Source organism: Bos taurus, chromosome 24 (assembly GCF_002263795.3).
Source record: "Bos taurus isolate L1 Dominette 01449 registration number 42190680 breed Hereford chromosome 24, ARS-UCD2.0, whole genome shotgun sequence".
In the NCBI taxonomy this organism is placed as follows: domain Eukaryota; kingdom Metazoa; phylum Chordata; class Mammalia; order Artiodactyla; family Bovidae; genus Bos; species Bos taurus.
In genome coordinates this window covers 57613518-57638609 of record NC_037351.1, presented here as the reverse complement: position 1 = coordinate 57638609, position 25092 = coordinate 57613518, and the positions used below count along the sequence as shown (strand labels likewise).

General features: G+C 52.4%; 1 protein-coding gene across 4 annotated transcripts in view; it reads left to right on the top strand.

The window, feature by feature from the left end:
• Positions 1-25092, top strand: part of ALPK2 (alpha kinase 2) — a 132624-nt gene that overhangs the window by 105977 nt on the left and 1555 nt on the right. For 2 of the 4 annotated variants that reach the window (XM_005224149.5, NM_001192248.1), the window contains 3 exons: positions 318-406; positions 6858-7075; positions 12512-12560. In XM_005224149.5, coding sequence (XP_005224206.1) covers positions 318-406; positions 6858-7075; positions 12512-12560 — 356 coding nt within the window. Of the gene's footprint in view, positions 1-317; positions 407-694; positions 5691-6857; positions 7076-12511; positions 12561-21155; positions 25056-25092 lie in introns of those variants that run through there. The other 2 variants (XM_059880788.1, XM_059880789.1) reach the window with 2 other exon arrangements.

Sequence of the window (25092 nt, the reverse complement as noted above, 5' to 3'; positions counted from 1 at the left end):
ACACTTCATCTGAAACCCTGTCCGGGGACCCGTCCCCTTAGCTCAGGGTGAACTTCAGCCACGCGGGTCCTAGAAACGTCATGGTTCAGGGACACCTCGCCCGGAGACCACGTGGCCGTCACCTGCACGGCTCCTTCAGGTCTCAGAGCTCCTGCAGCTGCCGACTGTGGGCTCTGTTCATGATGCTTCTGCGCCCCCAACCCCGGGGTGGGTTTGCAAATGCATTGAGTCGACCTACGGTGGGAAACCTGAGTCTCACTGGGCAGCGCTCTAGCTTTCTTCTCACCCCTGGGGTTTCCTGTGTTTGGCTGATCTAGGAATGCTACGTGCAGAACACTGCCAGGCACTACGCGCAGATCTACGCCGCAGAAGCCCAGCCTCTGGAAGGCTTCGGGGAAGTGCCCGAGTGAGTGTCTCCCCCTTGGGTTGGCCCGGCTCTGACTTGGGGACGTGGGCGGGCTGGAGGGATGAGAAGCTGGGGAGAAACGGGGTGTGTTTCAGCGGGTCTGTAAGCTCCAAGAGGGCGCACATGGCTGCCACCCTGCCCTTCACAGGGCCTCCAGAGGCTTATAGAAAAATACTCGAGAAATATTAAAGTGTATGGATATATGGAATAATTCAATAAACATGTATACCATGTTAAATAGAAAATCTTATCTACTCATGGGTATTATGTTGTCTAAACCATAAACAGAACAGCAGATCGCGAAAAACTCAGTCCTATGATACAACAAGTAAAGACGGTGGTGCATCAGGGAAAAGCAAATTGGAAAATCAGGGCCGTGGGAGTGTAGTCCCTGCTCCGTGGAGCACGACGCGGAGGCGCAGAGTTTACCCACTGAGGTTATTATACTGACAAGTATCTGTTGGCCCACGCGCATGCTGGAGTGTCTGGAGCTCGTGTATACCGATCTCTTATCTGGCTGAAACCACACGTGGGAAGACAAGGGGCTGTGCCAGGGCCCGTTGGAAACTGCGGACGGAGCAGTCGTCTACACACCAGTGCGAACGGGGAAGAGGGGAAAGCAGGAAGGGCCTGTTTCTTGTCCGCGTCATCTCTGTGAACTCACAAAAGGGAAGAGAAATCCCCTTCCCGAGCAGGTGTGTTGGGCACACCACATACAGCCTCGTGCTTGCTGCCCTTCAAGGTTTGCCTGTGTGCTCAGGATACATGCATGCCTGCCGGGTCGCTTCCGTCACGTCCGGACCCTTTGAGACCCCGTGGACAGTAGCCCTTCAGGCTCCTCTGTCATGGGATTCTCCAGGCAGGAACACTGGAGTGGGTTGCCACGCCCTCCTCCAGGGGGTCTTCCTGACCCGTGATTGGACCCGGGTCTCTAACGTCTCCTGCACTGGCGGGTCCTTTACCACTAGCGCCACCTGGGAAGCAATTCTCAGCAACTTCAAGGAAAACGAACTTACTGCAAAGAAAACCACTTTCAATTGCTTTCTGTTCAGTGCACTGAGGTGGTCTGGATTGTCTGTAGCGCTCAGCCTGTTCTTCTCCAGCCCCTCTTGCTGCTCTGTTCTCTTTTGTTCCTGGTTGAGGAGGAAGAGTCCACCAGGCGTGGCACCAAAGTGCCCTCCTGCAGGGACACACTCAAGCTTTGTGCGAACTGACTCCTACAGGCTTCTCTAAGGAAAAGAACACAATTATGAATATCAAGATGCCTCCAGGGAAGGACTCAGGCTTAATCGGCTTCCAGCAGATATGCCACCGCTCTGGAAATGGCTGTGCACGTTTTGGAATCCAAATACCTTTCCTTACTGTGGGAGAGTTTGACCTCATTCATGGACAAGGGCAGGATATGGAGGGATAGTTCAGTCGTTCAGTCATATCCGACTCTTTGCAACCCCATGGACTATAGCATGCCAGGCCTCCCTGTCCATCACCAACTCCCAGAGTTTACCCAAACTCATGTCCATTGAGTTGGTGATGCCATCCAAGCATCTCATCCTCTGTCGTCCCCTTCTCCTCCCACCTTCAATATTTCCCAGCATCAGGGTCTTTTCAAATGAGTCAGTTCTTCACATCAGGTGGCCGAAGCACTGGAATTTCAGCTTCAGCATCAGTCCTTCCCCAAGCATGGGATTGGTACTCAGCATCCGTGTTGGAAGGGGTACCCACGTGGTGGCTCAGGACAGTGTCCTGGCCTAGATCCTGCTCCTGAGAGAAGTGCTCTGCCATCTGAAACTGGGTGGGGAGAGGGGAGGTGTGCTTCTCGTGTTTTGTTTTATTTTTTAAGGAAACACTCATAAATGGCAGAAGAGGGTAAAGTGCACCCTGCCAAAGACCGAGTTGCCTGCAGAAGGTTTTCTTTGGAATGGTATGTTTTGTGTCTTTAAAACTCACCTGAGTGTTGTATCCTTCTTCCCACTTTGCTAACGTTTTCTCTACAATCTTTGACTCGAGGTGATACCTGGGGGTAGCCTCCAGCTGGACTCCCGGGAGAGGACAGGTCGTGGGTGGAGCCCACGTGTCCTCCGTGCTCTGGGAGATCCTTCCAGCTCTGCTCTCACCGCTGGGGGAGCAGCCCCCCGCAACCCTGTGTGAGTGCAGACCTGCCCAGGGACCCCTTCCTCGTAAGAGACAGACCTGAAGTCTCACATCACTGGGGGAGGACCTGCCCCGGGTCCCCAGAGAGGAGGGGATGATGGTGGTGCCTGTGATGGCATCTCTGGGGGGAGGAGGCCTCGCCCTACAGTCCACATGACTCCTCCTAAGCTTGGCTTTGGTCACGGAGTCACACAGGATTGTTCTGCATGCTTACCTGTAGAGATTCTGGCTGAAAACCCGGGGCACTGCCGAGGCCTTCACTGTAGGGCTTGTGTGTGGTTTTACTAACACAGCTGACCCCAGCCTCCCCGCCTCCCCACCCGGTCACCATCATTGGTGCAGGCGACTGTCACACCATCACTTTTTTCTTTTGTCACTTAGACCTTTCCAGAAGCCTCCCTTCTGAGCCTTTAAACATCTTGATAGTTGTTAGGTATAAGTCCCTAATGCACGTTCCTGTTTGTTTACCCATCTGACGATCTGTACTAAACATATTCTTCATGTTAACAAACATCAAAAATTAGCTTCTTACCTCTTCCTCAGGGTGGCTATCATAATTTCTGCTTTTAAGCCCTCGAAAACGGCATCTGTTGTGGTCAGACTTTAACGAGATGACCTCTCCTTTGACTGTCAGGTCGTATCCTGTATCAGTCGTGACTAGGAGGGCTGCTCCGGGCCTCTGGTGAGAAGCAGCCAGAGACGTTGCTAACCATCCTGTAATGCACGGGACAGTCATCGCCCAAGAATTACCTGGCCTCAGATGTCCGTGCCAAGACTCAAACTTTGTCCTGTATACATATTCTTTTTTCCCCCAGACACTGAGCATTTACTACGAGCCAGGCTTTGCTCCAAGCTAGGTGATGGGCACTTAAAGAATAAAAAGAAAATGAAGCAGGTTCTTGCCCCTCACAGCCAGCAGGAGTGTGAGGCATGCAGGACAAAACCCAGTGCGTCGAGTGCAAGGAGTTATGGGGACACGGAGGAGGAGGAGGAGGGAGGGGGTCTGGAAAGGCTTCCGAGAGGAGGGTGTTGAAGAGTGAGTCAGAGTCCTCCAGATGAAGGGCAAGGGTGGAGACTCACAAGCAAAGAGGGCAGCATGTCCAAAGAGATGAAGAGCCGAGAAAGGAGGTTTCCAAAGAGACGGAAAAAGTTCAGCAGATCTAGCGTGCTGGGAGGCAGAAAAAAAAGGGGGGGGCAGGCTAAGAGGCGGGAAGCCAGGAGGCCAGAATGCAGAGGACTTAAAATGCTCAGCTGATGAGCTTGGAACGTGTTCTCTTGGCTTTGGGGGTGAGGAGGAGGCAGGGGTTAACCAGGAGCTTTAGCAGGGCAAACTTGAGCCACAGAGCAGACACGTCATTGTTAATAGATTTTATCTTCAGAACAGTTTTAGGTTCACAGCAAAATTGAATGGAGGGGACAGATTTCCACACCCCATCGCCTTCCTCGCCATCTACACCTCTCACCAGGTCAGAGCGTCTGTCACAATGAATCTGCACTGACATACCATCACTGCAGGCCCACAGCGTACATTGGGGTCGTGCCTTCTGTGGCCTGGACAACCGACTACTGATGCGTCATCACCATAGAGAGTAGTTTCGTTGCCCTGAGAGTCCTGTGTCGATGCGGCTCTTACAGCTATCTCCCTGGGACAACGGATGTCCAGGGACAAGGCCCAGAGGCTGGATGCGGTGAGACCGGTCTGCAAGTGGTTGCTACGGCCCCAAAAGGCGGCAGTGACGGTGGAACTAAGCCTCTGGCGTGGGGAGTTTGAGAGAACAGGCTTGCCTGACTTTCCGGGGCCAGGTGTGTTTAATCAGACTTACAGAAGGAGCCGGGCTTCTGTGATGGCTCAGCCATAGAGAGTCCGCCTGCAACACAGAAGATGCGGGTTTGATCCCTGGGGCAGGACGATCCCCTGGAGAAGGGAATAGCAGCCCACTCCAGTACCTTGCCTGGAGAGTCTCATGGACAGAGGAGCCTGGGGGCCTACAGTCCATGGGGTCGCAAGAGTTGGACATGACTTAGTGACTAAACAAGGACAACAACGTGGAGGAAACAAAAAGGGAGAGGAGCCTGACATGAACTTATTGTGGCTCAGCTGGTAAAGAATCCGCCTGCAGTGCAGGAGACCTGGCTTCAATCCCTGGGTTGGGAAGACCCCCTGGAGAAGGGAAAGGCTACCCACTCCAGTATTCTGGCCTGGAGAATTCCATGGACAGAGGGGCCTGATGGGCTGGGATAAGCCATAGGGTTGCAAAGAGTTGGACATGACTGAGCCACTTTCATTTGCCCCTTGAAGACGGTGAAGGCAGGGTAAGACTTGTGTAGGTGTATGGCAGATGGATCACTGCACAGGCCACAAGCTACTCAGTTGATTTTTTTTGTTGAATGGAAAGAATGCATGAAAGAATGCAAAGGTACAGTTTCCAATAGACTCTACAGATGTTGGAGTTGGGGTAAATAAGTAGTTCAGTCTCTGCATGTTAAATTCGAGGCGCCTTTTAGACATCAAATATAGATGGAGAGTTAGTTGGCTGGAGACGTGTCAGGATTTCAGGGGAGAGGTCTGGGCTGCTGATGTAAATGCGGACTGTATTTAAAGCAAGGGAATGTAAAACTAGAGAATTGATTGCAGAGCAAGGAGAACTGTCCCAGGATGTGCCAGGGTGTAAAGGATGGGGAGAAACCACGAACCAGCAAAGCAGACAGGAAGTAGCCAGGGAAGCAGAAAGGAAACCAAAAGGAAGTGAGTTTCTGGAGGGCGGGGGAAAATGTCTTAGAGACAAGTGAGATCAACTCTTCAGTGCCACTGAGAACAAGTCAGATGAGGGCTAAGAAGGGAACTGCTCCGCTGGGCAACGTGGTGCCCCAGACTGAGGTTTTCTTAAGCAGAAAGGCCGCTTTGGGTTCAGGAGAGAATGGGAGGGGGAAAGGGTTGTAGGCGGATTTGGGTTTTGATGGGAATGGCGAGTCGGGGTAGGAGTGGGTTGCCGGTCCGCAGGCTGTGGAGTCATCACAGCGTGCCCACCGGGAAGGAGTCTGCAGAGGGACGGTGAGGCAGGAGTGAGCGGGCCCCACCGGTCGGAGTGTCCTCGAACCTTGGGGAGGGGCTGGGGTCCAGGGCGCGGGTGGGGCGAGGGCTTGGGTCGCAGCCAGAAGGGCTGGTCCTTGGGGGTGGGAGCGCGTGGCGGTGGCAGCTTTTAGAAGCTCTCTCAGCGTTTCTGTTTTCCCGGTCCGACCAGCAAGCTGGGTGCTCAGCGTAGAGTGAGGCTGGGGGAGGTGGGAGGAGGGAGGGTTTGGGTGGATTCCCTAGGGCGGTGGGCCAGTGGGCAGGATCTGACGGCTGACCCCCGCATCGCAGCATCTTCACACATGCCACCAGGGGTGCAGAGCGGCCCCTGTCGCATGCAAGTTTGATCTCCTCCTCCTCCACGACCCTCCAAAGTTTCTCACCCGGCTCAGTGCGAAGGGCGGCGTCTCCCAAGTGGCCCAGGCCCCCCTAGTCCCGCCCCCATTCCTTGCTCGGCCGCCACCACCCTCCAGACATGCCGCCCCTCAGTCTGAACTGCACCCCGCGACCCAGGCCCCCGGCCAGAACCTCTCCATTTGCCGTTCCTTCCACTTGGAATGTTCCTGCCGAGACGCCCTCATGGCTCCCCCCGCAAGCCCCACCTCCTACAGGCCTCTCTGCTCAAATGCTCCTTATTTTCGAGGCCGCCTCCGACCTCCCCAAATAAAACGACCGCCCACTTGGGCTGCTCCGGTCCTCCCCACTGCTCTGGTTCCTCACGGAGCACAGAGCGCGCTGCACCTATTTGCTGCCTGGCGCCTGCATTTAAATGTAAGAGCGTCGAGAGCAGAGCTTGTGTCGTCTTTAGTATTTTCTAGAAGGACGTCTGGGAGGGAGACTGACACAGAAGCCACTGAGTGAATATTTGCTGACCGAATAAAAGGAAGGATGGATAGAAGGGTGGATATATGCTGGCTGGACGGAGGTATAGTCACCTGACCAGTGGGTCACTGATGGACTCTAACGATGGCTATAAAAAGACATTCATTTCTACAGGAGCAATTAAACTCCATCTGGAGGAAGAGTTTCTCATCAACTCTAGGAACAAATAAAAGGAACACCCCCCCTTTTTTTTTCCATTAAATAATCACTGGCAGATATTTAGTCTACATCTGATGGAACCCGGGGGTTTATCCTACAGCCCGCTGCTCCTCCCGGTCGGGTAGAATGTCCCCACGTCTTTATTCCTACGTGACAACACAATCCTGCTCATGGTCTCTTTCCTTCCAGGATCATTCCTATTTTCCTTATCCATCGACCTGAGAATAACATCCCGTACGCAACCGTGGAGGAAGAGCTGATTGGAGAATTCGTGAAGTATTCCATCAGGGATGGGAAGGAGATAAACTTCTTGAGGAGAGAGTCGGAGGCTGGGCAGAAGTGTTGCACCTTCCAGCACTGGGTCTACCAGAAAACAAGTGGCTGCCTGCTGGTCACGGACATGCAGGGTGAGCAGGGCAGCTTGGCCCGGGTTCCAGGGATGGTCTGGAACGTTCCTGGGGGCGGAGGGGAAGCGGATGGAACGATCTCCTGGGTGCAGACTGTCAGCATCTTCACCAGCAGAAAATATTAACTAATGTCTCATGAGAAACAGTGACAAAGGAGCCTGAAATGACCAAGCCAATCGAGTAACAAAGTACACTTTAATAATTCATTGCAATTATAATTATTCATAATGCCTTCCCATTACAAGAGGTAACCAAAAATTGGTGTTCTGTATCCTCAATAGGCACAAAATCAGGAATACATGTATATATGAAAATCCACACATACCAAAAGATTAATTAAAATGTAAGAATTCATTCGTAGTAGGTGAAAGGGTCTTTCACGGGGGCTTGAGATTTCAAGCTCCCCTGGTGAATTTACAACACTTTTTCCATTTATACCCACCTCTTGGGGAATGCATTTGGGGTGTGAAATGGGGACGTCATCATTAAATTTCTCACAGAGAGGCCCTGAGACAAGTTGCAGTTTGGGGTTTCCCCAAGACCACCAGCCTGCAGCTCACTGATTTTCTGGGAGGACTCATGGAACTCAGTAAGCCATTATGTTCGTGATTACGGTTTACTACAGTGAAAGGATACAGACTCAAATCAGTAAAGGGAAGAAGCGCTTGGGGAAGGGTCCAGGGGAGACCAGGTGGGAATTTCCAGGTGTCCCCTCCTGGTGGAGCCGGGGGTCAGTGCCTCTTCTTGGAGGATAGGGGTGTGCATGGAGCACTGCCATCCAGAAATGTTCAGCCGAGATTGGTTTAGGGACCCATCACTGCTTGCCCGTGGGATGACCTCAGTCTCCAGCCTCTTTGGACAGTTTAAAAAAATCATCTGGCTGCACTAGGTCTTGGTTATGCCGTGTGAGATCTAGTTCCCTGATCAGGGATTGAACCCAGGCCCCCCTGCATTGAGATCACAGAGCCTTAGCCACCGGATTACCAGGGAAGTCTCCTCTCTAACTCTTAGCTTAGTGGTTACCTCCAAAACGTTGGGCAGAAACAATTCCTTTATTTAGGCCAAGTTCATCTTCTGTTGCACACAAATGTTCGAGTGCAAATATTTGGGAGGGGACCCCAGGAAATGCTGGTAGGAGATTGAGGAAGTGTGGCAGGCGAAGAGAAAGTCAATAGGGTGCCTGATACCCAGTCACCGCTGTGTATTCCTGAAGCTGATGCCTGGTGGGAAACATCTGGGAGGCTGAGCAGGACAAGCTTCTCAGCAAAGATCACACTTGAGGAGCAGGTGTGTTTATACACCAGCTCCCCTTAGTAACCAGCAGAAGGCTGCTGCGGTGGGGGGGTGTGAACTCCCCTGGATTTGCCACCGGCACGTGGGCCAGCCCTGCTGAGCGCAGCGAGGGCATGTGACCCGAGAAAGGCTCTCAGGCTGAGAGAGGCTGGTGGAGGCACGTGAGGGCACAGCCATGTGCATGCACGCAGGGCGGGCAATGGGCTGCCACCCCAGCAGCTTTGGCCATGGGGGCCTCCCTTTTCGTTTCCAGATGACAACGCTTTAGGAAAAACCTGACCTATAACTGGGTACCTGCTAATGTCAGACATTGTCACACGCAAGGACCCCGAGCTCTGGAGCCTGGCGGTGAGGAGAGCCCCTGGCACCCCCCACGTCCCAGCCGTGAGCGGGCCGCTCACCTTTGTGTCTCAGTCCTTTCCACAGGGGGTGGCTGTGAGGATTACGTGAGAGGAGGGCATTTAGCACAGCACTGACACAGTGTTCCCTATTTTTAAAATCTTTTGAAATAACCATAGGGATGAGAAGTTGCAAGACTGTGGAGAGGCGTCTCCATGTATCCCTCACCCGGCTTCACCTAATGACAGCACCTTGCATAGCTATAACACGGTCGAAACCAGGAGGCTGACGTCAGCACAATGTAATAAGTCTACAGACCTAACCTGGAGTTCATCAGTTTTTGCCTGCTTCATTTTCCCCTGTTTTTGTTTCATCTTAATAGCCCTGCCAAAGAGACATCATGATCCCCATTTTACAGATGGAAAAACAGAGGCTGGGAGTTAAGGATCTAATTATGGCTGTCAATCGGCTGCTAAGAGGGGTCCCAGACTCCAACCCACTCTTTCTTTTTTTATTTTGAGTGCCAGGCATCCCTGTTTATTTTTTAAATCAAAGTAATTGCTTTACAATGCTGCTGGTGTCTGCTGGACAGCCACATGAATCCTCTCTGAGCATACGTGTGTCTCCTCCCTGTCGAGCTTTGTCCTCTGATGACGCGTGATAGTGTATCTGCGTCAACGCTGTCCTCTCAACTTGTCCCACCCTCTCCTTCCCCCGCTGCAGCACACTGTTTCTGAACCCCAAGCTCTCTCCACGAAAACTCAAATTTACAAATGTGCATGGTTTCCCAAGTATCCCTTAATGTCGAAGGCTGCTGTGAGGGGCTCCTCTGAGGCCAGCCGGAGAGGGCAGTGTTCAGACTTGCAGGGGAGGCTGACCTGCAAGCTGAAGACAGCCCTAACCACTCACTCATGAAGAGATGCTGCTGCCACGCGCTCAAAACATGGTCTTCACAGACAGCTGTTTCACCCAGACTGTCTGTGCCACTCTCAGACTCACCTGTCTTTCTCCTTCCGAGTTAACTTTGTGTCAAATACGGTTGTTACACTGAAAAGCAACACTGGGAGCCTCGTGCATGGCTAATTTTGCTTCCAGGCACTGGGCAACAGCTACGGGGGAACCTGACATCACCTTATGGTGACATGTGTGGTTTAAAGTGTTGGCACAGTGTCTCATAAGGGTGCTTTACTCTCTGCTACTGGGCAAGATTTCCATTATCTCCATTGTGGCACTAGGCAACACCTATTCTCTAAGCGAGTCCTACGTTTTATCGTTTTGCTGAGACTCTGGAATTAGGATTTAAAAAATCCCAAACAAACCCAAGCTCAATTATCGCTTTTTCTCAGACTCTTATTTTCTCCCTGGTTGCCTTCACGTGTTGATGGGATTGTAGTGAGTCCTGCAGGTTTGTGGGGTGAAAGGTGAGCCTGCCACTGGGCCCCAAGGCCCGCACGCACTGAGACCACTGAGATTGCTAAGAAGCTGTCAGCCTGATAACCAAGGACTCAAATTCTGGGTTCTTGTGATACTGCCTTCTTCCGCCTTCCGTCGGAAACAACCCGTAGATGACTGTCATCCCCGACACGCTTTAATAGCTGCACACCATAATCCAAATTAGCGTCCTATAGAGACCCTAAATAACCTTGGTTGAATTGCTGGCAAATCATTAAGCCGAGTGAGAGGTTTCTTTTTGAAAGTCATATTCTGCTTTTCCAGTGTCGGTGACAGCTGGTAATTGTGAGATTCGAGGAAAAGCAATTCCCAAGCTCAAGGACCTTTTTGCCAAATGACTTTAAAATTGGACTTCTCTGCGGCTTAGAGCTGTAATTTTTAAATACAACATTTTCTACGAAACAGAATGTCCAGAGAGGGCTTTTGCAATTCAGCGTTTTTCCTTCCCAAGTACAGTTCCTATGACAAAAACCACGTGAAGCATTTCTACGTATGTTTTCGTTGTTAACAGCTTTGAAAGCACGAGGCGCATTTTAGTGACCAGCAGTGAAAGAGGTTTTTAGAATGCTTACTGGTGCCCTCAAAGTGCTGTGTCTAACTCGGCTCCCGGGGGCCCTGCAGGAAAGCACGGCTCTTTGTTCCTGTCTGTCCGACCAGCCTGAGCAGCCACACGGCCTGTGTCTCCACCGCGGCTCAGGCAGGTGTTGCTGGATCAGAGCTCGAACCCTTCAGCCGTTGCTTTTCTGAGCCTCAGGGAGCAGTACTCCTCGGAACGGAGACCGTGGGACTAGGTTGCCATCCGGCCTGACCCTCAGGGTCGGCTTTTGCCGGGAATGTTGGTTCCCCTAGCCACAGCCTGGCCTGGCCGGGACGAGTCAGGGGCGAGATACGAGAAGGCGAGACCCAGGTGGCGTGGCACCATGGAGCCCACGTGTGCATGCCAAGTCGCTTCAGTCATGCCCGACTCTGCAACCCTGTGGACTGTAACCCTCCAGGGTCCGTGGACCCCATGCCCTGCTGTAAAGGACCTGCCATCAGGCGGCGTGGGTGAGATGACAGCAGAGGTCCGTGGAGCTGAAGCTGTGCCCACAGCCACCACCCTACAGAGGAAGGAACAGAGCTGGTGTCTGGTCTGGAAAGGAGATTCTGGAAAGGCCGTAGGTCACCCACACTCTGGGCATCAGAGAGGACTGCCTTCCAGACAAGATGGTGCTTGAGAGAGAGGCACCCCCTGCCACCCCGCCCCGTGGAAGGTGGAAATCTTGCTGTCTTCCTCCTCGCAACATAACAGGACTTTCATTCTGTTTGAATCCCCGGTTCCTGAGCCATTGTCCCAGCTGCCCCTGCTGGGGGTTGGGGGAGAGGAAGAAGGTTCCTGTATGTTTAGGATTCTGACAAGGATGCCCAGAGCTCTTCACTGACCCAGGGTGGGATGCTCAGAGCTGTGGTGTTGGTTTGCTGCGCAACCGGCCCCCCCCCACCACCCAACTTCTGATGCTTTAATGCAGTGGTCCCCAACCTTTTTGGCACCAGGAACCAATTTCATGGAAGACAGTTTCTCCGTGGACCAGGGGTTGCAGGGGTGGGCATTGGTTTCAGGATGATTCAGGCGCATTATATTTGTCGTGCACCTTATTTCTGATCTAATGCCACCGCTGATCTGACAGCAGGTGCTGGTCCATGGCCTGGAGGTTGGGGACCCCTGGTTGAATGGATAGAAGCTAGGATAAGCATCAAAGGGTTAGACCATGGGCGACACATGTCTGCATCTCCAGTCCAGTGGCTGAAAAGTATACATAAAACTCAAGAGGTTTTCCCTGGATCTAGAGCCGGCCCAGATAAACCTGAATCAGACGCTGTCTTTATGGAGATGGGAGGGTGTAGGTCTGGAGCCTGGCCTTGAACTGAACAGATGCCGGTCTTGAACCCTCTCACTGTTGAACTTGGTCGGCCCAGGCCACACCCAGCCCACTTCCTGTTGGACAAGGGCTTCCACGCTTATTGAAGAGCACGGAATAGACCTAGGCCCACAGCAGAGTGTCTCTGGGGAGAGATCTCCGGGGCTGGTGCCGGGCCCCTGCTCCAGCAGTGGGGTGGGCCAGGCAGGTAGAGGACATCTTCCCTGGGCGCATGCTTCGGCTGGCTGCCCCCAAAGCCCGCCTTCCCTATTGTGGCCCCGTAGGCTGGAGGCATATCTGGGATGCTGTCTGCTGCTGCTGAGGGAAACAAGGGAAGTGTTTCTGCAGGAAGGGACAAGACGGGGCTGGGATGGCCCCTCCCCGTGAATGCGTGGTCCCTCTCTTCCGAGGAGCCCCGGGTAACACGTGCTGTCTTTGCTCTCTCTTCCTGTAGGTGTAGGCATGAAGTTAACTGATGTTGGCATAGCAACAGAGGCTACAGGGTGAGTAGAAAAAAAAAATCTAGTGCCTGTCACTCAACTCTGGGTTTCCAAACACCTTCCGGCAGAAGCGATTTTGTGTCCCAACCGTGGACGACAGATGCTCGTGGGATGAATTCAGTTCACGTCTCTCACTTACCTAAAATATTTATGGACTTCATTCTCCCAAGGAGACTCATGTGGTTTCCTAACTTTGAAACAAATAAGAACTCTGAATATATTTCAAAATTAATGATCCACAGGAGTGCCATGGGCGGAGGGGAACGCCAGCATTATTGGGAATTTTTTTCACTAGGAATATTCCATTTTTCCACACTTAATATTTTGACTGTTGGCTTATTTTAAAAATTTGTGCAATTGAGTGCAGTGAATTCAACTTGTATATTTTTAATGTATTTTCCCTGCATGTGTGCTAAGTTGCTTCAGTCATGTCCAACTCTTTGCAACCCTATGGACCAAAGCCTGCCAGGCTCCTCTGTCCACGGGATTCTCCAGGCAAGAATACTGGAGTGAGTTGCCATGCCCTCCTCCAGGGGATCTTCCCGACCCAGGGATGGAACCCGCATCTCTTATGTCTCCTGTATTGGCAGGCGGGTTCTTTACCACTAGCGCCTCCTGGGAAACCCGTATTTTTCCCTGTACTCTGCACCAAATACTTAGTATTTTAGGCAGCGCCCAAACTCCCATGGTTGATTAAAGGGCAGATGACTATGGAAGGGCTATGATTGATGACTCTGGTTGTTATCAATGGTGTTGATTTCCTAACTTCGGGTATCGCTTTGCTTACTGTGGGGTGAGCAGTGCCCAGGTGGCCCTAAGATCATGTTTTACTGGGGAGTCTCTTGAAAAAACGGTCTCTTTTCTCTGCTTTGCTTGACCACCAGTAAGGAGAAAGCTGTCTATCTGTGCTCCTTTGTGAAAATAGAACTCTGGGTTGGAACTGCTGGGCTTTCTCCCACTGCTGATGTCCCCGTGGACTAGGATTATTTGTAAGAAGTGGGAAATGGGGTGGGGGCAAGTGAGTTTTAGGGGTGGCTTGTGTTTTACAATGGAGGCTCTTCTATGGTTCGGGCATGACGAAGCTGACAGATCAGGAGATAGTCGCCACTGAAAAGAGTTTGTTACTCAGTTCCTAAGAGGAAGGGGCTTGCCAGACCATGGCGGGGAGCACCACAGGGAGGCCCCAGGGTCAGTCAGGCAGAAGGAGGGGAGGGGAAAACCTGGGCGAGAGCTTGGAATTGAGTCGTCTGTAAGTTTCTGGGAGGCTCTGGGGTGTGGGGCTGAGTGGCGCTGTCCGCTGCCTGCCCTGTGGTGACTGGGGCAGGGGGCCCAGAGTGTGAGACCCGGTAAAGCGGATGGTGGGAGTGGGCTGCAGGTTGGTTAGCTGGCCTATGTGAGGCGTTCTAGAAGGCCAGTCGTTGTCTCTAGGAATTGGCTGACCCTGGCAGGGGGAGCCGCCCCTGCCTGCAAAGCTGCAGATCTCAAAGCATCAGAAACACATACGATAGAACAGCATGATTGACATAGCTCAGTCTCCTACAGCTGGGAGCAACGTGTTTACTTGGGCTTTCTGGTGATTTCAGACCACTGGCATCGGCAGTCCTTTAACAAATACAATTTTCAATTAGTATATGAAGGATGGAGAGAAGAAGGGATTTGCGAAAAGTAGAAAGGGGAACACTCTTCTAACCTCCAGATCAACAAGTCTGCTTCATGAAGTTCTCAGTAACCACGCAGAAGCTTTTAATCTGGCTTTAGAACGAAGATGCAGCTTGACCATGTCCCTGCTCAGGATAATAGCGTTTTGCGGTAGAATGATCTCCATGCTGCACCCCCGCTGCTGACCAGAGCCGTGTCTACGAGTCAGGGATGTGGGTCCTGGCTGTGGGCTTGTCAAGAGCGTATGTCGTGGGGGGTGGGTATGATGTAGTGAGGGCAGGGATTTTTTTTTTTTAAAGACTTGGGTTCAGCTCTTGGTCCTGCCACCTACTTCTGATTCTCCTGTTGGTAACCTTGCTTCTTGGCGTCATAGACATTTGGCCCACATGATGGAAGGGGCAACAGGGCATCTTGGTTTGCCCAGGACAGTATCGTTTCATGCCTGCCATCCTTGCATCCTGTCTAGTTATTTGTCCTGAGCAAGTTTCCCCGCTTAGAAAATGTGTGGTGCCCCTATTTATTTATTTATTTATTTACAAAGAGATTTTCCTGGACCTCAGAAGAATTTCCCAAGTTAGAGCTTTCCTTCACAGGCATCATGTCCTTTGTAGGATATGGCAGATCCAGGCGTCACACAGACCTGCTTTGAGTGCCGGGTTCTTGTCTCACCGGCTCTGTGGACTTGAGCCCTGACGTTCTCAAAGCCACTGAGGCACAGATGGGGACCCAGGCTGGTCCTGAGAATCCCCCAGCTCATCTGCATCCCGTCCCTGAGGCTCAGCACGTGCTTGATAAACACTGGCCTCCTTCCTCGGCTCATGCCCCAGCCTGACTTAAGAGTAGGCGAATTCCATACCATTATTTGGAGCCACTTTCCATGAAAACCAAGCAGAAACCTGCCCAAGAAGTTTCAAAGACTAAGACAAGCATAAGAGTGATGATTTAAGATGTCTTTTAAAAAGCATGTTAACAACTTCCAGGAACCTGGACCATATATTTTTTTTTTCTCGTAATTTAAAAAAGAAATCCAATCCCTTTGGTTTTGTTCTCAGCTCTAATGTGACTTATCTGGCCTGGGACAGCTGCCCAGCACCCATTAGAGCCGAGAGCTGGCACCCAGTGCAAAACGTTGTCTCCTAAGTGTTACTTATTGCCTCCTCCCTGAAAAGGGGGTGGGAGAGAAGGGAATTCTGAAATGTCTGAGAAATATTAGCTATTAGGGGTATTAGATCATCTTGTCCATTGTGTCTTTAAAAACCTTTTATTTAAACTTTTGCAGTCACTTTTTTTTTTCTCTCTAAAGAAATGTTTCTTAGCTCAGCTTGAAAAAACTAACAAAAGAGGAATCTTCTCTGATCAGAGTACAAGGCGTAGGGTTTGGGAGGTCTCTTTGGAGGTCCCTGGGGGCTGTGTCCATCCCGTCTTCTTTCTTCCCAAGGACAGAGCAGGAGGTGCAGGGAAAGGGGGCCGCCTGATCACAGGCTGCAAGGGGTCCCTAGGGCCAGGAGGCAAGATTCTGCTGAAGGAACTCAAGGAAAAGTCAGAGCTGCAGAAGGAAGTCTGGGCAGTCAATGCGAGAGATTTGGGGAAGGGTTTCAAGCACAAAGACAGCGTAAACAGACAGGAGACGTGTGGGGACGTGTGGGACACAATCTCGAACGGGGGAGAGAAAGGCTGGGGAGCCTGGCGGGTGTCAGAGGCTCCAGAGAGCAGGAGACGTGGCCAGGCATCTTCTCTTTATTCTTAGCAAGCCCCCAGGGCTGGCTTCCTGCATCCGTGCAGGAGACGGCCAGTTGGCCTGCTCTACTGAAGCCTGGGGACAGGCGCCCCTACCCTGAGAAGCAGTCCTCCGTGTGGGCATCATTACATGTGTTCTTTTAATCACGTTGAAAAGAACACCAGGCTGCCAGGAGGTGTGAGACTATTTTAAGATCGCTTATAATATTACAAAAGAAAATAGGGGACCATCATGACTTATTCCAATGCGACTTTACCTGGTGGTATGATCCTTAACACTGAAGCGTGGCGTATTCTGGAATACTTCATACCCCCACACTCCTTCAGCAATGTTGAGTACCAAAACTTCATGTCACAACGTGTGGCAAGTCGGATTGCTTCAACATCTAATAATCCATCTTCTAGGAAGACCAAAGATACTAACCCCACTGTCGAACATATTTCTGATTTGAAAATTGCCCAGCCATTTAGAGTTCTCTGAAGGGCGAGAAGGAAAAATGCCTAATTCCGTAATATAAGACTCGGAAATTTAACCTAATCAAATCAAAGTCGGTGTAAACCAACACCTGTTGGGGAACAGAGCCGCAGCTGTCTCAGTGGGTCCTGCAAACGCACACCTGGCCTGGTCCGCCCAGTTTCTGGGGAGAAGGCAATATTGCCGTCCAGCCAGCAGAGGGCGTCAGAGCCAAGCTTTTGTCCTCTGTAATCTCTGCCCCAAAGTCCGCTTCATGTTGGTGAAAGACAAAGAAAAGTACCCTGGACAGATTTCTTCGGAGGCAGTGAGCCTTGAATTAAACTAGGGTCACTATAAATAGGCACAGACAACTCCCTCTCTGTGGCCACCAGGCTGTCGGCCAGTGTCAGGCCCACAGGATCGTAGCGTGTGTCAGAGTCCCTGACCCGGGAGCCAGGGCTGGGCAGAATCATGAACGGCTCGTTCTTGCAGAGGGGCAGCCGTGGGGGGACAAGGCCCCCGAATCACGGAGGACGCACCGTGAGGGCAGTTCCCTTAGGGAACCAGGCCCTCCTGGTGTCAGTGTGACGCCCCATGAGCCTGAAAAATCAGCAGACTCCTACACTCAGTCAGCTGAGTTCCAGAAAAAGCACTCTGCCCTCCAGCCAAGAGCAGCCCCTGGGGAGCCCTGCATTGGGGGTGGTGCCACCTGCGGGTGCTGAACCCAGACTGAATCCCGAGACACCCTGGTGCCTGGGGAGGAAGGGCTGAAATGAACTTGTGGGTGGAAGGAGGTGGGCTCTGATACTGGAGAAACGCTTAGAACAGGCTTGAGGGTGTGGTCACGTGGGTGTGGGGCCATGTGCTGCATATGTGTGTGTGTGTGTGTGCACATCATGTGCTGCATATATGTGTGTGTGTGGTGACTCTGGGCAGACTCTTTAATACAACGCGTGAGTCTGCCAGGAGGGGAGGAACAACGGGCTCAGGTCAGACTCCCCTGACCTCTCGGTGCTCTGCGCAGCAGGCCACGTTGCTGTAGATCCCGGCATTCTAGCAGACTCCCCAGTGCCAGGCTTCAGAGGACCAGCCTCCCAGGCCTAAGGGGCCTGATAAAGGCGCTTTCACACGCCCTGGATACCAGACACCTGCTGTCGGGTCCTGCCACCATGGTCTCCTTCTCTGGAAAGCAGCCTGAATCCCGTCTCAAATCCGATCAAGCCCTTATGTAGCAGAGCTAGGTGGCCAGCGTCTGACCTATTCGGCCAGTCCTTGCCATCAAGGTGGCCTGGAGGCCCGACAGGAACACCTATTTTCACAAATTTTTTTTTTGCCAGTGTCAGCACGAGCAGTGCTCCTAGTGTGTGTTGAGAGTCTCCTGGGCTGAGAAGTCAGCTAGGAGGACCTAGCATCCACAGAGAGGCAATAACGTTGGCAGTCCAGCAGCCTCCCCCCAAAACCTTGTAAAGGACCACAGAGTGACTGGAATTGGAGCAGAGGGCTCCTCCCACTCCCCGGCTCTGCTCGCTAGTTACCCCACTGCCCGCTCCCCCAACTGAGGACCGGAGGAGCACAGCCAGGCTCCTCGTCATTTCCAGATGCAAAGACAAGTCTGCACGGAAAGATCTGGAGAGACTGGACTTGAGATCACCCCCGCAGATCAGTGGGGGATGCTTGTGAAGAACAAGGAGGAGGTGATGGCTAAGAGAGCTGGGGTCACCGTGCCTGGGCCAATAGGGCTGGGTGAAGACCAGGACTGTCTGGAAGGAACTCCCGGTGTCTCCTGAAAGGTCTAAGCAAACAGCAGTGATGCGGCTCCAGTTTCGGGGGTGGAGGAGGGAGCTGCCTTTGGAAAGAGGCGTGGGGTGTGAGTGGGTCTGAAGGCCGCAGGGAAGGCGCCTGGAGGTGGGGGGGCGAGTTGCAGAACGCGGGCCGAGCAGAGGACGCGGGGAGGAGAGGATCCCCACCCTGGAGGGCTCCAGGGCCTGCCCCACGAAGCCCTTCCGCACAGGCACCTCGTGAGCGCGGCTGCTTGCCGGCCCCACCAGCAGCGGAGAACCAGATGGGGGGTGGCTGTAGCCCCCTTTCCCCTCTGCGCGTTCGGCTTTCCCCCTAGCCGGGGTTGGGTGTCAGGGAAGACAGTGCCCGGGCTGGTTTCCATGGAGGCAGCATGGCTCTTGCTCCAGCAGCGGCCCGAGGGAGGCTGTGGAGGCGCCAGAAGGGCAGCAGGCACGCGGGGCAGCCCCTAGGAAAGCAGCCGGCCTGTGTTCCCAGGGGCGCGGGGCCTTCCCGTCTGTGTGGCTGTGAGCTCAGGGACAGCTCGGAGGCCATGGGAGGCCCCGGGCCCACGAGAAGCAGGAATGACCCCCGGAGGCTCTGACAGGCGGGGGACTGGGTGGCTGGACGAGGTGTTTGTGGGGGTGGGTGCTGAGGTCTGGAGGAAAGAGGGCAGCTTGGAGAGCAGTGCAGAATGCAACGCCTGGGAAACGGTTCGGCTCTGTTACACATGGGTGTGCGCTGTGCTTAGTTGCTCAGTTGTGTCCGACTCTTTGTGACCCCATGGATTATAGCCCACCAGGCTCCTCTGTCCGTGGGATTCTCCAGGCAAGAATACTGGAGTGGGTTGCCATGCCCTCCTCCAGGGGATCTTCCAGACCCAGGGATCGAACCCCAGTCTCCCACATTGCAGGCTGATTCTTTACCAGCTGAGCCACCCATCCGCACCCTCAAAGAAACCAGGAGTTTTACAGCAGCGTTTTTCACAGATTGCCATTGTCAAATAATTTGGGGAAACCCCGACTTGGATAAATAAAGGTAGTTTCTTTAGTGTGAGACTTCCTTCACAGAGTCTTTAAAGAGCTGATGTGTAGTTCGAGTGCCCAAGGAGGCAAGGGGAGCGATTATATGGCATTTTTCATAATATTTACACCACAGATTTTTTTTAAAGCATCTTGTGAGACTCTAGGAACATACTTTGGGAAGCACTGACTACTCACAGGATGAAAAAGGTAGTGTGGCTTATGACCTTCTACGAGTGGCTTCTGGCCTCAAATCTCCGTAGGATGGCTGCTTTTGCTCAGAACATTCTCTGAACTTTCACCCATCCCCTCGCCAGATAAGGCCAGAGCTGTTAGTCCTCCGCGACAGGCTTAGGACCCACCAGGCAATGGAGGGAAAATCATATCCCTGCCTTACGTAGCCCTGTATCACAGCATAATATTTTTTTATTTGTTCACACTTCCGTTTCCTATGCAAAATAGCCAGCTTTCTGGAAAAGAGCCGCGACCCTTTATTTAATCCTGTTTAACCCCTGCAGTGTCTGCCATGCAGCTGTTGCCCAGTGAAGAAGCACAGGAACACTTATGAAGACACAGAGGGTGTTGATGGAGCAGCGGGCATCGCTAGGTGGTTCCCGTGGGCGCCCCCTAGTGAGAAGCACAGGAACACTCATGAAGACACGGAGGGTGTTGATGGAGCAGCGGGCATCGCTAGGTGGTTCCCGTGGGCGCCCCCTGGTGTCCCTCCTTTTACCCGCGGGCGACAGTCTGTTCTGCCTGTTTGTACACCCAGCCCTGGTTTCATTTCACACACAGATGCTCCCCTGCCTCCAACTGGGGTTTATTTCAGTTCTCTCCCTACATCCTCAGCCTGCGTGTCATGTCCTCCTGCTGCGGCTAAGTCGCTTCAGTCATGTCCGACTCTGTGCGACCCCATAGACAGCAGCCCGCCAGGCTCCTCTGTCCACGGGATTCTCCAAGCAAGAGCACTGGAGCGGGGTGCCGTTTCCTTCTCCATCATGTCCTCCTAGCTGTTCCTTAAAAATTAAACCCTTCTTCAGAAAGGCTCTCAAACTAAAGCCTCTGTTATAAATAGCTCTGGCTGGCTTCTAAAGGGGTTACCAACCTGTGGGAATTCTCTGTAGGTTTTTCTTGTCTCGCCAAATCGTCTTTAGACGAATCCTTTATTAAGCCCGACAAGAACCTTGATTTCTTTCCTGCAGCCAGGGGTGGCGGTTTCTGCAGCTTGGCTCCACCCCTCTCCTGTCTCCAGGCGTCTGGAGGCAGAAAATTGCACAGGGAAGTCCTGCTAAGTTGGAGGAGAAGCCGGCTCTGCTGTCAACTTGGTATGAGCCTGGAAGGCTGCACCATCCATAATCAACATGAGAGGAAAGAGGAATTGTTTTTAAGCAGGAAGTCAGCCTAGCATGATTCCCACGCATAGGAAGTGTTGAACTAATCTGTGTAACACTCAACAAAATGCTAGCCAAGCAAATCCCACAAGCTGTCAGGAGGATCAGGCACCATGATCAAGTTGGGGTCATTCCAGGGTCACAAGCATGGCTCAACATATGCAAACGAGTCAGTGTCAGACAAAAGACACGCGATCATAGATGCAGAAAAAGCATTGGATAAAATTCGGTATCCTTCATGATTAAAAAGAAACTCTTGCCAAAGTGGGTGTCCAGGGAACACAGCTCAACATGGTAAGAGCCCTTCATGACAGACCCACGGCCAACACATTACTAAATGGTGAAGCGCGGGATAAGGCTGTGTGGGGTACAGGCAGGACACAGAAATAAACAGCTTCCTAGCTCCTCTGGAAGTGGGTCATGACAGTAATGTTTATGAGGAAATGTCAGGAATGAAATGTCAGGAGTGAAAGAGGTCGGTTCCGATTTAAAGACGTTTCTGAAGTTGAGGACGACACGAGACCATTCGCGCCTTAGTTGATCTCCTGTTCCTCCACAGGAACCAATGGCATCAGTGGGAGCTCAGAGCTGCATTAATAGATACACGGGATTTCGGACCCCACCCCAGGCCTACTGAATCCAAACCAGCACGTGAACACGGCCCTCGAGTGATCTTTATGCCCCACTTCCGTCCAAGGGTCAAGATATTTAAGAAAAGACTCTATCGGATGGTGTTCAGCAGCATAAATTAATCGTTCCATGCCTGGAGATCATGAGAGAAGATGGATGAGTTAAAGTGACGGACTAGAAAATTATACTGATTTGAGGATAAGGATAAAAAAGATTCAGTTAATAAAATGCAATAGGACTAAGGCGTCTAAAAGTAGAAATGAGTGAGAGAGTTCTCAAACGCAGGTGGTTATTGTTTCCTTTGTGTTAGGTTCCTTGGCTTCTGTAACGAGTCAACCACACACCAGGGAGCTTAAAACAATAGAAGTGCATCCTTTCCCGGCTCTGAAGGCTGAAAGCTGAGAATCGGGGCGTCGGCAGCACTGGTTTCTCCGGAGCCCTGAGGGAGTGTCCCCTCCTCTCTCCTTGGTCCAGAGTCTTGCTGTCCTTGGCATCCCTTGGCTTGTAGACGTGCGGCCCCCACCTCTGCCTGCCTTGTCCCTTGCTGCTCTCCCAGTGTGTCTCTATCTTCTCAGTAGACACCAGGAATATTGGATCAAGGTCCCGCTCTTCCCCGGAATGACCTTATCTTAATGGCATCTGCGATGCCACTGTTTCTGAATAAAGCTCCATCCTGAGGTTCTAGGAAGGACATGACCTTGGGGGATACTGTTTACCCCACTACATCCACCCAGTAAGAACAGCAGTGGCGAGTGTCTGCCCTGGGGACCTGACAGGGGAGCTGTTGTGATGAGAGAGGTGTGGCCCCCCAGTGCTGAGGGGGGCGTTTGGCACACGTGGCCTGCCAGGTGGACCCCAAGCAGAAGAGCCTGTACTTCCTACCTCCTGGGTGTATAGCTCCTTGCAGTGATTGAACTCGTGTCCTTTGAAAAACTCTGGGTTCAGCAGTCTAAAAGCACAAAGAATGTGGCCCTATTTTTCCCCTAAGCAACTAAGTCTTATTTATTTTTTTTATTTTGCTTATTTTTCTCATAAAAAACTACGTCTGAGAGAATAAGAGGTCAAATAGAAGCCCAGAGTCCCTGGCTGAAATAGAGACCAAATTGTGAAAGGAGACAGGCTTTTAATCCTGCAGATGCTAGGCAGCAAAAATAGATGAACTGAGATGGCTAGGGGTGGGACATCCTCTATTACCCGGGAGGCCCAGGTGGGGGTCCAAAATTAGGTGGAGAGAGAATGGGAAGTTTAGCAATGCGATCTGGAGATGCCCTGGGCTGAGGTCAGTTAGCTCTGAGGATGGGGCCAGCATCCATTCATCCGTCCCCTGGACCTTTATTGGAAAGCCTCCACTGGACAGGTATTCTGAGCATAAACTAGTGTCCTGGGAGAGATCAGAGTCTGTACACAGAAAGGTGTACCCTGAATTCTGAGAACTGGTTGTAGTTCTCACAGAGATAGAAGGAAAATTTGGAGAGATGTCGTCTCATGGTGTCAGAGGGCCAGGGAGGCTCCACAGACGTGCACTCAAGCTGGGGCTTGAAAGGATCTGGGGGCTGAGTAAGGGGCTCTTTGGTTGAGCAAAGCTGTTTTCACTCTAGAGTTGTACCCTGCCTGCACGTGGCCTTCTGCAAATAAAATCAGCCTCCGTCTCTGCTTCCTACTCCAACTTTCCCTGAGGACTCTAAAGAAGGTTAGACATTCCTGGGAAGATAGCTGGGCTCCCAGGGGCTACTCTAGAAGGCCGACAGAGCCGGGCTGCCCAGAAGTGCAGCTCCTTTGTTCAGACTCAGCCGTCTCCCATTTCAGAGGTGGGAACCCCTATGTCGCTGTAAGGGCTTGCTCGTTACACAGCATCACACACGTGGCTGCCAGGGTGGGCTGAAGCGACTAGCGAATTCTCTGGGAGGTCACGGTATGAATTAGTGATTCTTCTCTGCAGAGAGTAGGTGGTGTCAGTGTTTACAAGCAAGCCTCGAGACAGCCTTAGACAGATGGCTGCGACTTGTTTCCAACATGCTTAACGAGGGAAGCTGCCCTTGGCTTTGATCATCCCAGTTTGGGAAGCTCAGTTTATCAGCATGAGACAAGCATCCCATCTGACAGTCACAGGTCCAGGGGGCCTTGCGTCCCTCCAGGGGATGGATGTTCAGGCGCCGTGGAAACTCAGGCCGGATGACATGGTTGGCAGTGGCATTTTTTTTTCCTACCCGGCTAGAGGCAGCACCTGTCTTGGGCTGACTTTTCTTCCAATGGAGGAGCTTGGCTTTTAAAAACTGAGTCATTTGTCACAAGAAAATAGACTGTGGGCCCCCGGGAGGCGGGGAAGAACCGGGCCCCCCACAGGGAAGAAGAAGGGGCAGGCTGGGTGGAGCGACTCACTGATGCTTCAGCTTCAGAGATAAAAAGAAACCTCTCATGCCCCGAACAGCTTAAAACCCAGCTTGGATGTCCTGGGGAAGAACGCACCATCCCAGCCCATTCATTTCACGTTTGTTGCCCTTTATGGTTTCTGCCCGCAAATGAAGGAGGCCCAGCTTCTTGAATCGTATTAGCTACAGACTCAGCACGAAGCCAGCCCTTGTAGGCTTCCTTCTGCCGATCAGTGTTTGGCCCGATTAATCAAACTCGGCCAGAACTCACTCACACCCAGCAGGACCAGTTCCCTAGGCAGGCAGCCTGTGCAGTTGTGCAAGTCCCCACACTCAGAGGGGCGCCGAGCTTCATTTAACACACATTCCGCTGTTGCCATCTTCAAAGTCTTAATTACTGCCCAGGGAACCCGTGTTCTCAGTTTGCACTGGGCCCTGCAAATTGTCGATGGTCTGCTATGCCACCCACGCCCCTGCCTCCCTCAGCAAATCTCAGATCTTTCCATCTCAGCTCCAGCATTGCCTCCACACAAAGCCCCCACCAGCTGCACCAGTTAGAACACTGACAATTATAACACAGCCTGGCCGCCATCAATGGAATAGCATCCTCTGCATGTCATGCACTGCCCTGGGTGGTTTGTGTGGATTTTCTCCTTTCGTCCTCCTCTCAGCAGCCCTTCAACCCACTTTCTTGCTGGATCTTCGGGGTCTGTGGGGGTCTGGGGACTTGTCCATCCAGGAGGACACTCACCCCCCACGATCGAGTTGTGAGAGCATAGTCTTTGATTTGAATATGAAATGTCCCAGCTAAAAGGAAGAGCCCCAAGACCACCCCAGGCTGGAGGCTAGCATGGTCCCTCTGGGAGCCGCCAGACACAAAGGCGCAGGTTCTTCTCCTCCCGGGGAGAAGGCGCAGCATCGCAGGAGAGCGCCCGTCTGCGGCGGGGAGACTCCGAGGGCCATACCCACTTGCTCTGTTGTCTTGGGCTGGCCGCCCGGCCTGCACTCCTTCAGTGACAAGTTGGTTGGTGGTTTAGTCACTGAGTTGTGTCCGACTCTTGTGACCCCATGGACAGTAGCACGCCAGGCTTCTCTGTCCATGGGATTCTGCAGGCAAGAATACTGGAGCGGCTTGCCATTTCCTTCTCCAGGGTCTAAATTCAATTTCTTCCAGCCCGAGTTCCAAGATGGCTTCATTCAGAACCTCCGGGTGGGATGGAGGGATGATTCAGATCACCAAGAGATTTTCAGATTTTTATGGGGATGGCCCAGCACTGGTCACTTTGATTAAAAAGCAAAGGGCTCTGTATGGAATCTGGAAAAACGGCGCTGATGAACCCAGCTGCAGGGCAGGAGTAGAGAGACTCAGATGTGGAGCGTGGACTTGTGGACACAGCAGGGGAGGAGAGGGTGGGACGGACAGAGCGCGCAGCACGGACATGCGTACACTGTCGCCTGTGAAAGAGCTCGTGGGAAGCTGCCGCTCAGCTTGGTGAC